The 11,391-nt window shown below is 49.1% G+C and overlaps 1 protein-coding gene across 1 annotated transcript; it reads left to right on the top strand.

Annotated features, from left to right (window-relative positions):
- Positions 1–87: 87 nt before the first annotated feature.
- On the top strand, positions 88–10,733 carry LOC309879375 (GDP-fucose protein O-fucosyltransferase 2-like). Its single transcript, XM_082762983.1, is given in 12 exon segments — positions 88–1,355; positions 1,543–1,611; positions 1,839–1,970; positions 1,972–2,165; positions 2,962–3,212; positions 4,399–4,543; positions 4,859–4,969; positions 5,567–5,633; positions 6,871–6,996; positions 7,531–7,711; positions 8,561–8,684; positions 8,862–10,733. Coding segments are annotated over 12 exon segments (1,989 nt in total). The 5' UTR covers positions 88–920; the 3' UTR covers positions 9,016–10,733.
- The last annotated feature ends 658 nt before the right edge of the window (positions 10,734–11,391 follow it).

Below are 11,391 nucleotides of genomic sequence, written 5' to 3' on the forward strand. Positions count from 1 at the left end.
AAGACAGCGGGTGCCACATGTAGGTCAAGATGCTCAAGGAGAAGGGGCTTCAGCCACCTCCCAGCCCTGCCCTGCCCTTACCTGCCCGGGCCGGCTCCCTGCCCTCCACCACCACCACCGGCTCCTCGGCGGGGCCCCCCCGCTCGGGCTCGGCGGCTTCCCCGCGGTCTCGGTGCCCCCGGCCCTGGCTGCGCAGCACCTCCTGCAGCGTGCGGCCGAACAGGGCCCCGCCGCGGGGCCGGCTGAGCAGCACCGCCCGCTTCTCCGGCGGGGCCGCCGCCGCCGCCCGCCCGCTGCCCCCCGCCCCGGCCGTGGTGGCGGCCGCCGCCCGTCGCGGGGAGCGCTCCCGCTCCTCCTTCCTCTTCAGCCCCTTGGGCGCCGCCTCGCCCGCCTCCTCCGGCCGCCCGAGGGCAGCGGCGGCGGCGGGGCGGGAGAAGGAGAAGCCGCCGCCGCCTCCACCTCCACCCGCAGCCGGCTCGGGGGGCGGCGGCTCGGGGCTGAAGCCGAAGGGCGGCGAGAAGGTGAAGGCGGCGGGGGCGGCCGGGCCCTTCTCGGCTTCGGCGCCCGGCAGCGGCTTGAAGGAGGACGAGGAGGAGGAGGAGGAGGAGGAGGAGGAGGAGGAGGAGGCGTCGGGGGTCTTGAAGCGGAACTCGGGCGCTGCGAAGGCTCCGGCTCCGGCTCCGCCGCCGCCCGCCTCGAAGCCGCCGAGGTTGGTGGGCGGCTTGAAGCTGAAGTTGCTCCCCGCGGGGAAGGCCGGCGGCTGGCCCAGCCCGAAGGGCTGCCCGAAGGCGGCGGGCGCGGGGCCGAAGGGGAGCCCAGTGCCGCTCCCACCGCCGCCGCCGCCCCCCGTCCCGAACACGGCGGGCTGCCCGAAGCGCAGCGGGAAGGCGGGCGGGCCGCGGAACGGCGGCCCCGCGCTCATGGCGGCCGCTGCCGGGCTGCGGGGCGGCGAGGCGGGGCCGCGCAGGCGCCGGGGCCGGGCGGCGGGGAGGCGGGGAGCGAGGAGCGGGGCCGCGGCCGCCATGAGCCTGGTGATCCGCAACGCGCAGCGCTCCGTGCCCCTGCGCCGCGCCCCGCTGCGCCGCGCCCTCAGCGCCCTGCTGGCCGCGCTGGGCGCCTCCCGCTTCGACGTGGCGCTGGTGTGCGCCGGCGACGGGCTGATGCGGAGGCTGAACGGCGCCTACCGGCAGCGCCCCGAGCCCACCGACGTGCTGTCCTTCCCCGCGCACCGCCTGGCGGCCGGCGAGCTGCCGCGGCCGCGCTGCCGCCACGAGTACCACCTGGGGGACGTCTTCCTGGGGGTGGAGTACATCGCGAGGCACGCTCCCGGGGAAGACTTGGAGGGCGTCCTGACGGTGAGCCCCGACGGCACCGCGAGGGAGCACCCCATCCCTCCCTCGCTGCCAAAGCGGGCGTCCAGCCAAGCCTTGAATGTCTCCGGATTAGGAGACGCCGCAGCCCGTCCCAGTGCTCCCTCGCCCTGAAGAAGTTCCCTAGGTTTGGGGCTCAGGTTTGTGACATCTCCCCTTTGTTCCCGCGCAGGTGACCGCAGCCCACGGATTGTGCCACTTGCTCGGCTACCAGCACAACACCAAGTCGGAGTGGCAACAGGTACCTTTGGGAGGATGCATGGCACACAAACGCTGTCAGGACTTGCACCAACACAAAACCGAAAGGGTTTCCCTCTCACACCTCCCGTGAGGGAGTGACCTCCAAGCCCTGCCCGTCATGGACGGCTCCAGAGAGCTTTGGTCTACGTTGGTGCAGTTGTGCTGCTTGTCACACAGGTGTTGAGCCACCGCAAGCCACGGCTCCGCTGTTCAGCCCTGGTTACTCAGCAGCCCATTTCTCCCCTCTGCTCTCCTCCCACAGATGTACCAGAAGGAGGAGGAGATCCTGGAGAAGCTGAACCAGCTCATGGGCACCAACCTCCGGCCCCTGACCGCAGGCCTCTTTTGAGGGGCTGGGGCCAGGCTGCTGCAGGAGCCCCGACGTGGTGCAGTGATGGCAGTGCACGACCCCAACCTCCTGCTGCTGCTGCTGCTGCTTGGCCTGGCTGTACTGGCCCACCCGCCGCCCGCTGCTGCCCAGCCACCGCCTGCTGCCCTCCGCGCCGGCCACACCATCACCTCGCTGCCCGCTGCTGCTGCTGCGCCACGCACCCGGTGAGGAGCAGTCTGTCATCCCCAGCCCGCCCTCTGAGGCAGTGCCTGCCACCCTGGCCCAGCCAGAGCTGTCCCTTGGGTCGGGGCCCCCTCCGTCACTGTCTCTGCTCGTCCTGCAAAGTTGTCAGCGGTGTGATAGTGCCCAGGGTCCCCCTCTGCAGCAGCTGGCAGCACCTCTGGGCGATGGGCTCCTGGGCACATAGAAGGCCTTGTTCACCCTATGGTTTTGTTTGGGTCATGTCTGGAAGATGGTGCTGTCGTAGCTGTCCTGCTCTGGATGCTGCCTGGGTCTCAGCTCTTCTGGCTACCAGCCCCAAGAGCTGTCTGTCTGTCTTTCCTGTGACAAGTGACAGCCTTTCTCCCCTGCCCCATCTGAACAAGTCCTCCTGTGTCAGTGTTTGAGTCACAGGAATTAACCCGAGCATTGTGTCAGTTATTTCATTGCCCTCGTCACATGCAACATTGCTCTCAGGGTGTGCAAGACACTCAGGGTGTTCGTTTCACGTCCCCTCTGAATCCTCCCTTGCCCCAGGAGAGGCCCGTGACACAAGCTGCCTTGCTGATAACTGTCAGGAGAACCTCAACAAGAGGAGAGCCAGACAGGGGCATCGGGACCACTCTGTTGGGGCACGTCATGGGGCCCTCTGCCCATGCAGTACATGCTGCTCGGCCTTCTCCTCCTTCCACTCCCTTCCATCTCCTGAATACCACAAACTCATGAAAGAGGAAGAATTTCCCTTCTGTTAGTCGTGCCACATGATTGCCTGAAGTTACGATGTTGTTTTGTTCTCTCCAGATACCTTTTGTATGACGTAAATCCTCCTGAAGGGTTCAACCTTCGCAGAGATGTCTATATTCGTATCGCTTCACTCCTAAAGACTTTGCTGAAAAGTGAAAATTGGGTGTTAGTTCTGCCTCCTTGGGGACGTCTTTATCACTGGCAGAGCCCAGACATTCTTCAGGTTCGAATCCCTTGGTCTGAGTTTTTTGATATCCCAAGCCTCAACAGGAACATCCCTGTCATTGAATATGAGCAATTCCTTGCAGGTAAAGTATGAAATAATGCAATCAACAATTTACTAAGCATTTAAGGTGTTTTCTTCACAGTTTTGTCCTTACCTGTGCTTTTATCCTTATTCATTTGAAATAAAATATGTTAAAGGTGTCAGGAGGAGGAATGGTAATGAATAATGCTGAGTGACAAACCACTGGGGGAAAAATAACCAAATTATTTGGCAGATCACTTGACTCACCATTTAGCACTTCTGTTCCCTCGACTTCCTACGGGCCCTTGAGAGGTGCCCATAAAAAGTCAGGTAGCTCTGGATAATTTTGGCCATAGTAACAACCCTGTAGGGGGAGAGGGACAGCCTGCAAAATACAAAGAAGCCACCTTTTTCTGGAGATGGTTGGACGGTAAAGGCTGTAAAGTAGGATCTTCAGGGAAATGACTTTTCAGCATCGATGCTACATATACCCAAATACACTTCCCTTGCTTTTTGTGTACAAAATGGTTTGTAGGAGCAAGACTTTCCCTAAGAGCATAGAAACAGTGAGTTTGCTTCCTTTAGGATTTAATGCCACATACTGTTAACCACCAAATGCCAAAATCTGCAAGTGTCACAAACGTCTTCAGCAAAGGAAATAAAACCCACCAAACGTCATACCTCTGCAAAGCTCTCTGAAGGGATCCTTATCCACCACCTTTCAGGGCAAAGAATTTGGAAACCCTGAAATGTAGGGGAAGAAGGGTAAGAGGTGCTTGTATGCGTCATTCTCCTAGAGGCACTTTTCCTGTAGCAGCTAAACATGGTATCGAAAATCTCTGTGCTTCATCTGGATTATAAAGAGAATCAAACTCAAACCTTACGTGAATCAAAAGTAAAAATAATCTAATGACAGAAAACAGAGGCGCAAAGAAAGCATATGGAGGAATATGAACAAAGGCAGGAGGACTTGCTTTTGTTCTACAGAAGGTGTGTTTTATCCAGTTTTTAAAGTTACACTTTGTTGGTGATTCATTTCTGCTGGCGCAATAAGTCACACACAGCTAGGTACAACTAACAGGTTGCCACATCCCCTTTCCTTTCCTTTTTTACAGGGAAACATGAGGGAGAGACTAGTGTCATGTTAGCATTTCCAGTAGATTTTTTAACGACGAGTAATGCTACTTTGTGCCTTTTATCATGTGTTTTTTCATGCTTGTAAATACTTTGTTTTGCCTTCTGCTTAGAGTCAGGTGGGCCCTTTATTGAACAGATTTATGTCCTGCAAAGCTACGCAGAAGGATGGAAAGAAGGAACATGGGAGGAAAAAATAGATGAGAGGCCTTGCATTGATCAGCTTATGTATTCCAAAGACAAGTATGAGTACTACAGGTAACATCTAGCAGCCTTTTCAGTTTTTTTCTTGAATTTATGAAAAAATTGCTGCTTTAATGGAATAGACTTGTGTGGTTGTTGCAGTATTGTCTGTGAGTTCAGAGATTGGAATTAATCCAGGTGCTTAGAATTAATTTTGGTTTTAAAACCCCATAAGTCATAATTTCATACAAAAACACTGTAAAGGAGCTGTGGGGTTTATTTACCTTATATATCACCTTTCTAGGGTGTACTGCTGATTTGTTTCATTATTTGTATGGCATTAATTTAAAGTACAAGCCTGTGAAACAAAAACTTTTTTCTCTGTTTCAGGGGATGGTTCTGGGGTTATGAAGAAACACGGGGCCTAAATGTGTCTTGCTTGTCTGTCCAAGGATCTGCCTCTATTGTGGCTCCCATCCTTCTGAAAAATACCTCAGCACAGTGAGTTGCTTTCTGTTACCATCCTGTTGTATCGCATGCCCACAAGCCCATTGCCATGTGGGAAGAACAAGAACTTACAGACTGTGTTCACTGTTGTGGCATTTTATCACTAAGTTATGGTGGTCCATTAAAATCATTACAAAAGGAATTTGCACTCTAAAAGACAGGTAACGCAGATAACTGTATGTTATGTTAAATGTTGCAGTGCTAACAACTAAGAAGAAATGCCCTTGAGCTCTTAATTCTTCTTTGTTCAGGTAGCTTAATGTACCCTGTGTTTAGCTCTTCTTCCTTTATGCTTCAGTGCTGTGTCAAGAGGCAGTGAACAGAGCAGAATCATCCCATTGAAGAGTAACATTTGCAAAGGAAGAGAGCAGCAATACACAGTGGCATTATTGCATTCTCTCCTCAGCAGTCTCTGGGTCACAATTTGCATTATACACGTATGCTGTAGATTGGCACCATGTCACTCATTCCCATTGCTCTGTTTCCAAATAGATCATGGTCTGTGCCTTATCCTAGCAGCTGTATAAAGAAACATCATAATGTGAATTCTGTTCTTCAGGGAACTACATTCAGTTTTACAATTTCTAACAGGTCTGTGATGTTAGACAGAGCCGAAAACCTTCTTCATGACCACTACGGAGGGAAAGATTATTGGAACGTGAGTATTCTCCAGTTAGCTTCTCTACATTTTCTCTTCGGTTTTGATAAAAATTCAATAACCAGTATGCGCTTCTGTTTTGCCTTGGTTTTATGCTCTTGAAAGTAACTTGTGTCTTATGTTTCAGCAGTGTATGCTAAAGATGGTCTACAAGCTGCTGTGAATTAATGTAGCTGATAGTGCTCCGTACTGTCATAGCTCTGTCTCTCTCTTTCTTTGATGGCAATATTTCTACATGTTTAAAGACCCAAGGGTCTAATAAAATAATTCCTATGAGAGAAGTTTTAAGAATTTTCTGATAATGTTAGAGGTTAGAGCCATAGGAAAATAGAGCATGATATGGGGTGCTTGACATGGTTAAAATTTCTAAAGGAAGTGACTCATGATATTAAGAAACAAATTAGATAGACCTCAGTCCTGTAAGATATAAATATCTGTCTGTTTGCTTGATATGTGGCATATTTTTCAGAAGTGGACCAAACAGTAGTTTAATAATTACGAACTTTCCATAGATAATGACTTTCCAAACAGACAAGTGTGACTCGTATCATTTCTGAGCATGACACGTAGTCCTGTAAAAGCAGAAATGAAATCCATATGGATCCATAATACACATTTCTTAACAGTGGCACTTAAACATTGCCTCAACAATTAAAATTTGACTCAAAAATATTTATAACATTCTGGAAAATATTCTTTTTTCTTGTATTTTAACTGCAACTCCCTGTGTGATTCTGTTTCTTTTTTGAAGATTTTTTTTTTTCCAAAACTTAGAATCACAAAAAAAATTTAGCCTGGGAGGTACACAGTTGGCCCTGCCTTGAAGGTTGCACTCCAGCACTAGATTCAGGGAGCAGAAGCAAAATGTGGAGGTAGTTGGCAAGAACAGCAATATGACACGTGGAACTTTGAAACGAGTACTTTAAATAACGAATTAGCCAGATACAGAAAGCATCCACTTTAGAAAGTGTGTCAGTGGAGGCTCACACATTCATCTGTGTTCTCTTTTACATACAGTGAACTGCAGCCTGAGTATTCCGCAGCAGACAGCATGTACATCCTCCCTTAATATGAGCGTTTTGCTGGAGGAATTTGGAATGAGATTAGAAAGCCAGCGCTAATCTCTTTAAAGATGCTAGAAGAGTATCTTGAATGCTCTGTGTATGTGAAACGATTTCCATTTATTCATTTTTAGCTCTCCCTTTTTCTGACTCAGCATGTGTTCTTACTCCAACAGACCCGTCGAAGTATGGTGTTTGCTAAACACCTGCGTGTAGCGGGAGATGAGTTTAGAAGCAAGTATCTTCAATCCACAGATAAGGCAGACAGGACTCATTACAATGAGGACTGGACACAGATGAAGGTAAAATCCTAACAGTCAGTTTCCCATAACAAATGTAATAAGTCGTTTTTATTTGCCATGCACTGCGGGGATTACTGAAAGATATGCACAAACCTAGCTCTCCCTGCTCAGAGCATGGTGGACATGCATGTTCCTACTCTCTTTTTTTTCTCCATGTGTGACATGAGTTACTGGAATCTGTTGAGAATTGGCTGACTGGCCTGGGTGCCATATTTCTGTTACCCTCTTTTCACTTCCCTTAGATTTCTTCTTGTGTGCAGTATCACCTGTGGGTGTAAAGTTCAGCAGCAAACTGCCAGTTGTGGATTCATCAAGGAGAGCAATTTTTGCTTTCAAAGATTTTGTACCGTAATTTGTCCTGTGTGATGCAGGCCACCCAAGATCAAAATGGAGCAATAAGTGTCCCAAAATACTGCCGAATACTGAATTACTTATAGTAATTCAGACATTATATGTTCATATTCGCAGGTCTTTTCAGTGTGATTGAGTAGTGGCACTCTTAAGTATTAAAGGGTATTGATTTTTCTCTCTTAGGTCAAAACGGGCACAGCTCTAGGTGGTCCATACCTTGGGGTTCATCTCAGAAGGAAAGACTTCATCTGGGGTCACAGAGAAGATGTGCCTTCGCTGCAAGGAGCAGTAAAGAAAATCCGCAGCCTCTTGGAAGCACATAAACTTGAAAAAGTTTTCATAGCCACTGATGCTGTTGAGGAAGGTCAGCAACTTATAGTCTGTTTGGGATTGATAACTATTGAGAATGAGCGTAGTAATTGCCAATTTGTTTTTTGTAAATGATTAGAAGTTCACGTCTCCATCATTGAACAGGATTGGGCAACTAGCTGTTTCCTTCCAACACGAGTAGTTGGCATTAAACCATTTGTTCAGCATTTCCCATAGGAGCTTTGGCAGTCTCTGCAATGGGAGGTTGTGAATTGAATAAAGCAACGTCATCTTTGCCTGTTCCTCCTCTTCTTTCTTCCAGCCCACCTTTTTTTCTTTGTATTTCAGAGAATCGCACATACAGCTGGGAAGGGGCTTCTGAAACTTCACACCCAGCTTCCCGCTTGGCTGTCCTCAACATCAGAGTGGGGCAGCCCTGGCTGTGCGTGGCCAAGGCTTAGAACCCCCCCAAGGGTGGGCTTTATCCTGTGCTTGCGCCTCCTTTACAGTAGTATCTAGGGATCTGTTTCAATACACGATGTTAGGATACCCCTTCATGGGATTGTATCTGTGAATGAACCTTAAGTTTGGTGTTATTACAGGCCTCTCGATACAGCTGCCCTGTAGGAGCAGGCAGTGAGACTAGTAGCTCTGTCCATTCTGCCTCATGCAGGTTTCCTCATCCTGTGAGATTTGTCCCCTTGGCAGCAGGTTTCTGCCCCATGGACTCCAGCCACTGCCTACAGTACTGTGATGCTTGGCAAACATATTGTACAGTTTGTAGGTAGATTTTGGCTTTGCTTGCTTTGTAACTGTTCACCCAGGATTTCTTTAAAGACTAAAATTTTTATGACAGCAGTAAGTGGCGCTTTCTGATACAAATTTTTGGTTTTTGTTCCTTCAGAGATTGAATTGCTCAAGAAACTGCTGCCTGAGATGGTGAGGTTTGAACCTAGTTGGAAGGAGCTAGAACTCTACAAAGACGGGGGGCTGGCTGTGATTGACCAGTGGATCTGTGCGCATGCAAGGTAGTGAATTTGCCTTTTCTTTGAGGAGCCAAATTTTACTGTCATAAACCTGAATATTATTTTTGATCCAGATATAGCTGTCTACAAATCTCTTATTTAAATTAATTGGACTGAAATCAATTACTTATATTTTAAAAACTAGGCACCTTCACAAACCCTTTCTCATTTTTTTCACAGGTATTTTATAGGCACCTCAGTTTCAACATTTTCCTTCCGGATCCATGAAGAAAGGGAGATCTTGGGATTTGATCCAAAAACAACTTACAACCGATTTTGCGGTGAAAAAGAAAAAAACTGTGAGCAGCCAACTCACTGGAAAATTGTGTACTAGTATATAGAGAAATCCAAGGACTTTAATACTCCGGTGAGCTCAAGAGAATGAGGAAAGACTACAGGGAAATCCATGCCTTTTACCAAACTACAACTCAGTCCTCTCCCCTCTTCTCTGTGTTTACTTGACATCTGCGTTTTGAAGCACAAGCAATAGTCATCCTTTTATCCAGACACTGATGTGAGCAAGGAAAATTAAGTCAGCCTGGGATTCAGTTCTCAGCATAACTATGATTACAGATGATACCATGCACTACAATTAAGATTGGAAAGGCAGAACTTTGTGCTGAAGCTGAGTAATGAATCAACTCAATGTTCTCTTCGGAGTTCTTAGGGAAGGAGAGGATCAAAGCTCAACTTCTATACATGTAACACAGCTGTGGTCCGTACTGCATTTCTGTCTTTACCTGATTGTTTTTTGTTAAGTGTTTGCATCTCTGCAAGAAGTACAGCTCATTTCTGTAAGCTGCACTGTGTGAGTTGCAGATCGTGCGTAAACTCTGCAGTTCCTTAGGAAAAATCTTCCCTTTTTGACTAGCAAGTTGTCAATATTCAAATTGTCTGATCCAGTCAATTCTCAGTAAAAAGAAGAGGGTGTGGTACTTCTGTGTGAGCGCTATGCTGTGAGAAGCAAAGCTTCACATAGCAGTCACAGTGGGTCTGTGCTGAGAGAGGCACAAAGACCGGTTTTGGAGGGTGGTAAAATAAGTGTTGTTTCGTGTGCTTTTTCTTCACAGAGGAAGCTTTTCCGTATCATCCTCTGAAGGGTGTATTCAGTTGGACTGATGCTAATGTCAGTACCTTTTGGGCATCGCTCAGCTAAGTGACCATGATACTTTGCCAGGGAACATGCTAAAAGACCTTTCAAGTTTCTGTATCAGTTAAATAGATCGTCCCAGTAGTTCATCAAATTAATGTTCTGAGTTTCTGCTTCAGAAGGGAGCAAACTGAAGAAAAGTAAAGACAACAAAGGCCATTGGGCCACAAAAGAATGTGTATAAGCTGAGCAGTTAGGTACCTTGCAGGTGATAGTGCACTCCAATGGAGACAGCTGGCTGGTAGTACATGGGAAGAGCACTGTGCTACACCACTAGCCAGAGGGAAAGTACAACTCCTATTTGTGAAATGCTTTTTAAGTACAAATCCTAGTTTTTGCAGTCTCCTGCCATTCAGATTTGACTGCTAGGCAGTATTCTGCATTTTGTGCTTCAGATGGGTCTTTTGCCCTGCAGATGCACATGGCTCTGTAAAGCAAGAGAAACTTTTTTTCAAAAATGGACATGGAGAGAGGTTTTGAGAGGTGAGTCAGATGTTTTTCCCGAATTCAGTTTTACTAGGTTACCTCCCTGTTAGTAGAACCTTCACTTGCTTTTTCCCTTGGCTTGAGCAGGAGCACAGATACAACCCTCCTGCATTGTGCTTTGGATGTTTCATAGATGCTTCCAGACAATGAGGCTGTTTCCTTCTGTGCAACTGCAGTGAAAACTGCAAAGACTTCTCAGACAGTAGTAGCAACAGATATCCTGTTCTTACCAGCTGTTTATTTATTTCCTTGTTGCAGCTGAGTCTCTCTGGTGACAAAGTGGGGAACCCAACTAAAAGCAGTGCCTTTGCCCACCAAGTCAAATGTTCTCATTCAGCCTGTTTGCCATATAAAGCAATGGTGACATCTTACATGTAAGGAGTTCCTCCGTTCACTGAGGAAAAAATAAAAACTTACATAAAATGTTCGAAAGCTTTTTTATTTTATCTTGGCAAGGGGATTTACCAGCCTTTGAGGAAAAATTGCACAGAGAGACCTCGCTCAAGGGAGGAAAGCTCGACTGCAATGGCCTCCTGCTCCTGATGTTGCTGCTGCTCCTATTCTGTCTGGTCCCAGCCTGGATTTGGTGAAGACCAAGCACAGACAGAGCTGAGGGTCCGTGGGAGAGGCTGGAGGACACAGCCAAGACCATGCTGTCCGGGCAGGGTGATCCCCGAGCCAGGAACTAGCGGGGGCACTGAGCCCAACCTCTCTTGTGCATGCATGGGAGCCACGTGTTCCCCAGCAGATGGGGCATGGTAAGGGCGGAGAGCCCTGCACCCCACAAACTGCTTGCTGCCATGGCACAGGAGAGGTCTGTAGCCACAGGATGGCTGCCCACGGCCTGCCTCTCCCTGCTCATCCCATGGGGTCGGACGGTTCCCCTCGCCCCTTGCCACATGGGACAGCAGCTCCTGTGAGGACGGCAAGGGGCAGAGGCAGCTCGCAGCTGCCAGCCCTTCAGCCCAGCTCGGCCTCTCACCTGCCTGCAGCACCTGCACCTCGGTCAGCTCATAGGGCTGCTGCGCTGGGGGGGCATTAAGCTTGGCCTCCTCCTCCTCCGTCCAGGCCGGC

The sequence above is a fragment of the Aythya marila genome (assembly GCF_965140915.1).
Source record: "Aythya marila genome assembly, chromosome: 6".
Lineage (NCBI taxonomy): Eukaryota > Metazoa > Chordata > Aves > Anseriformes > Anatidae > Aythya > Aythya marila.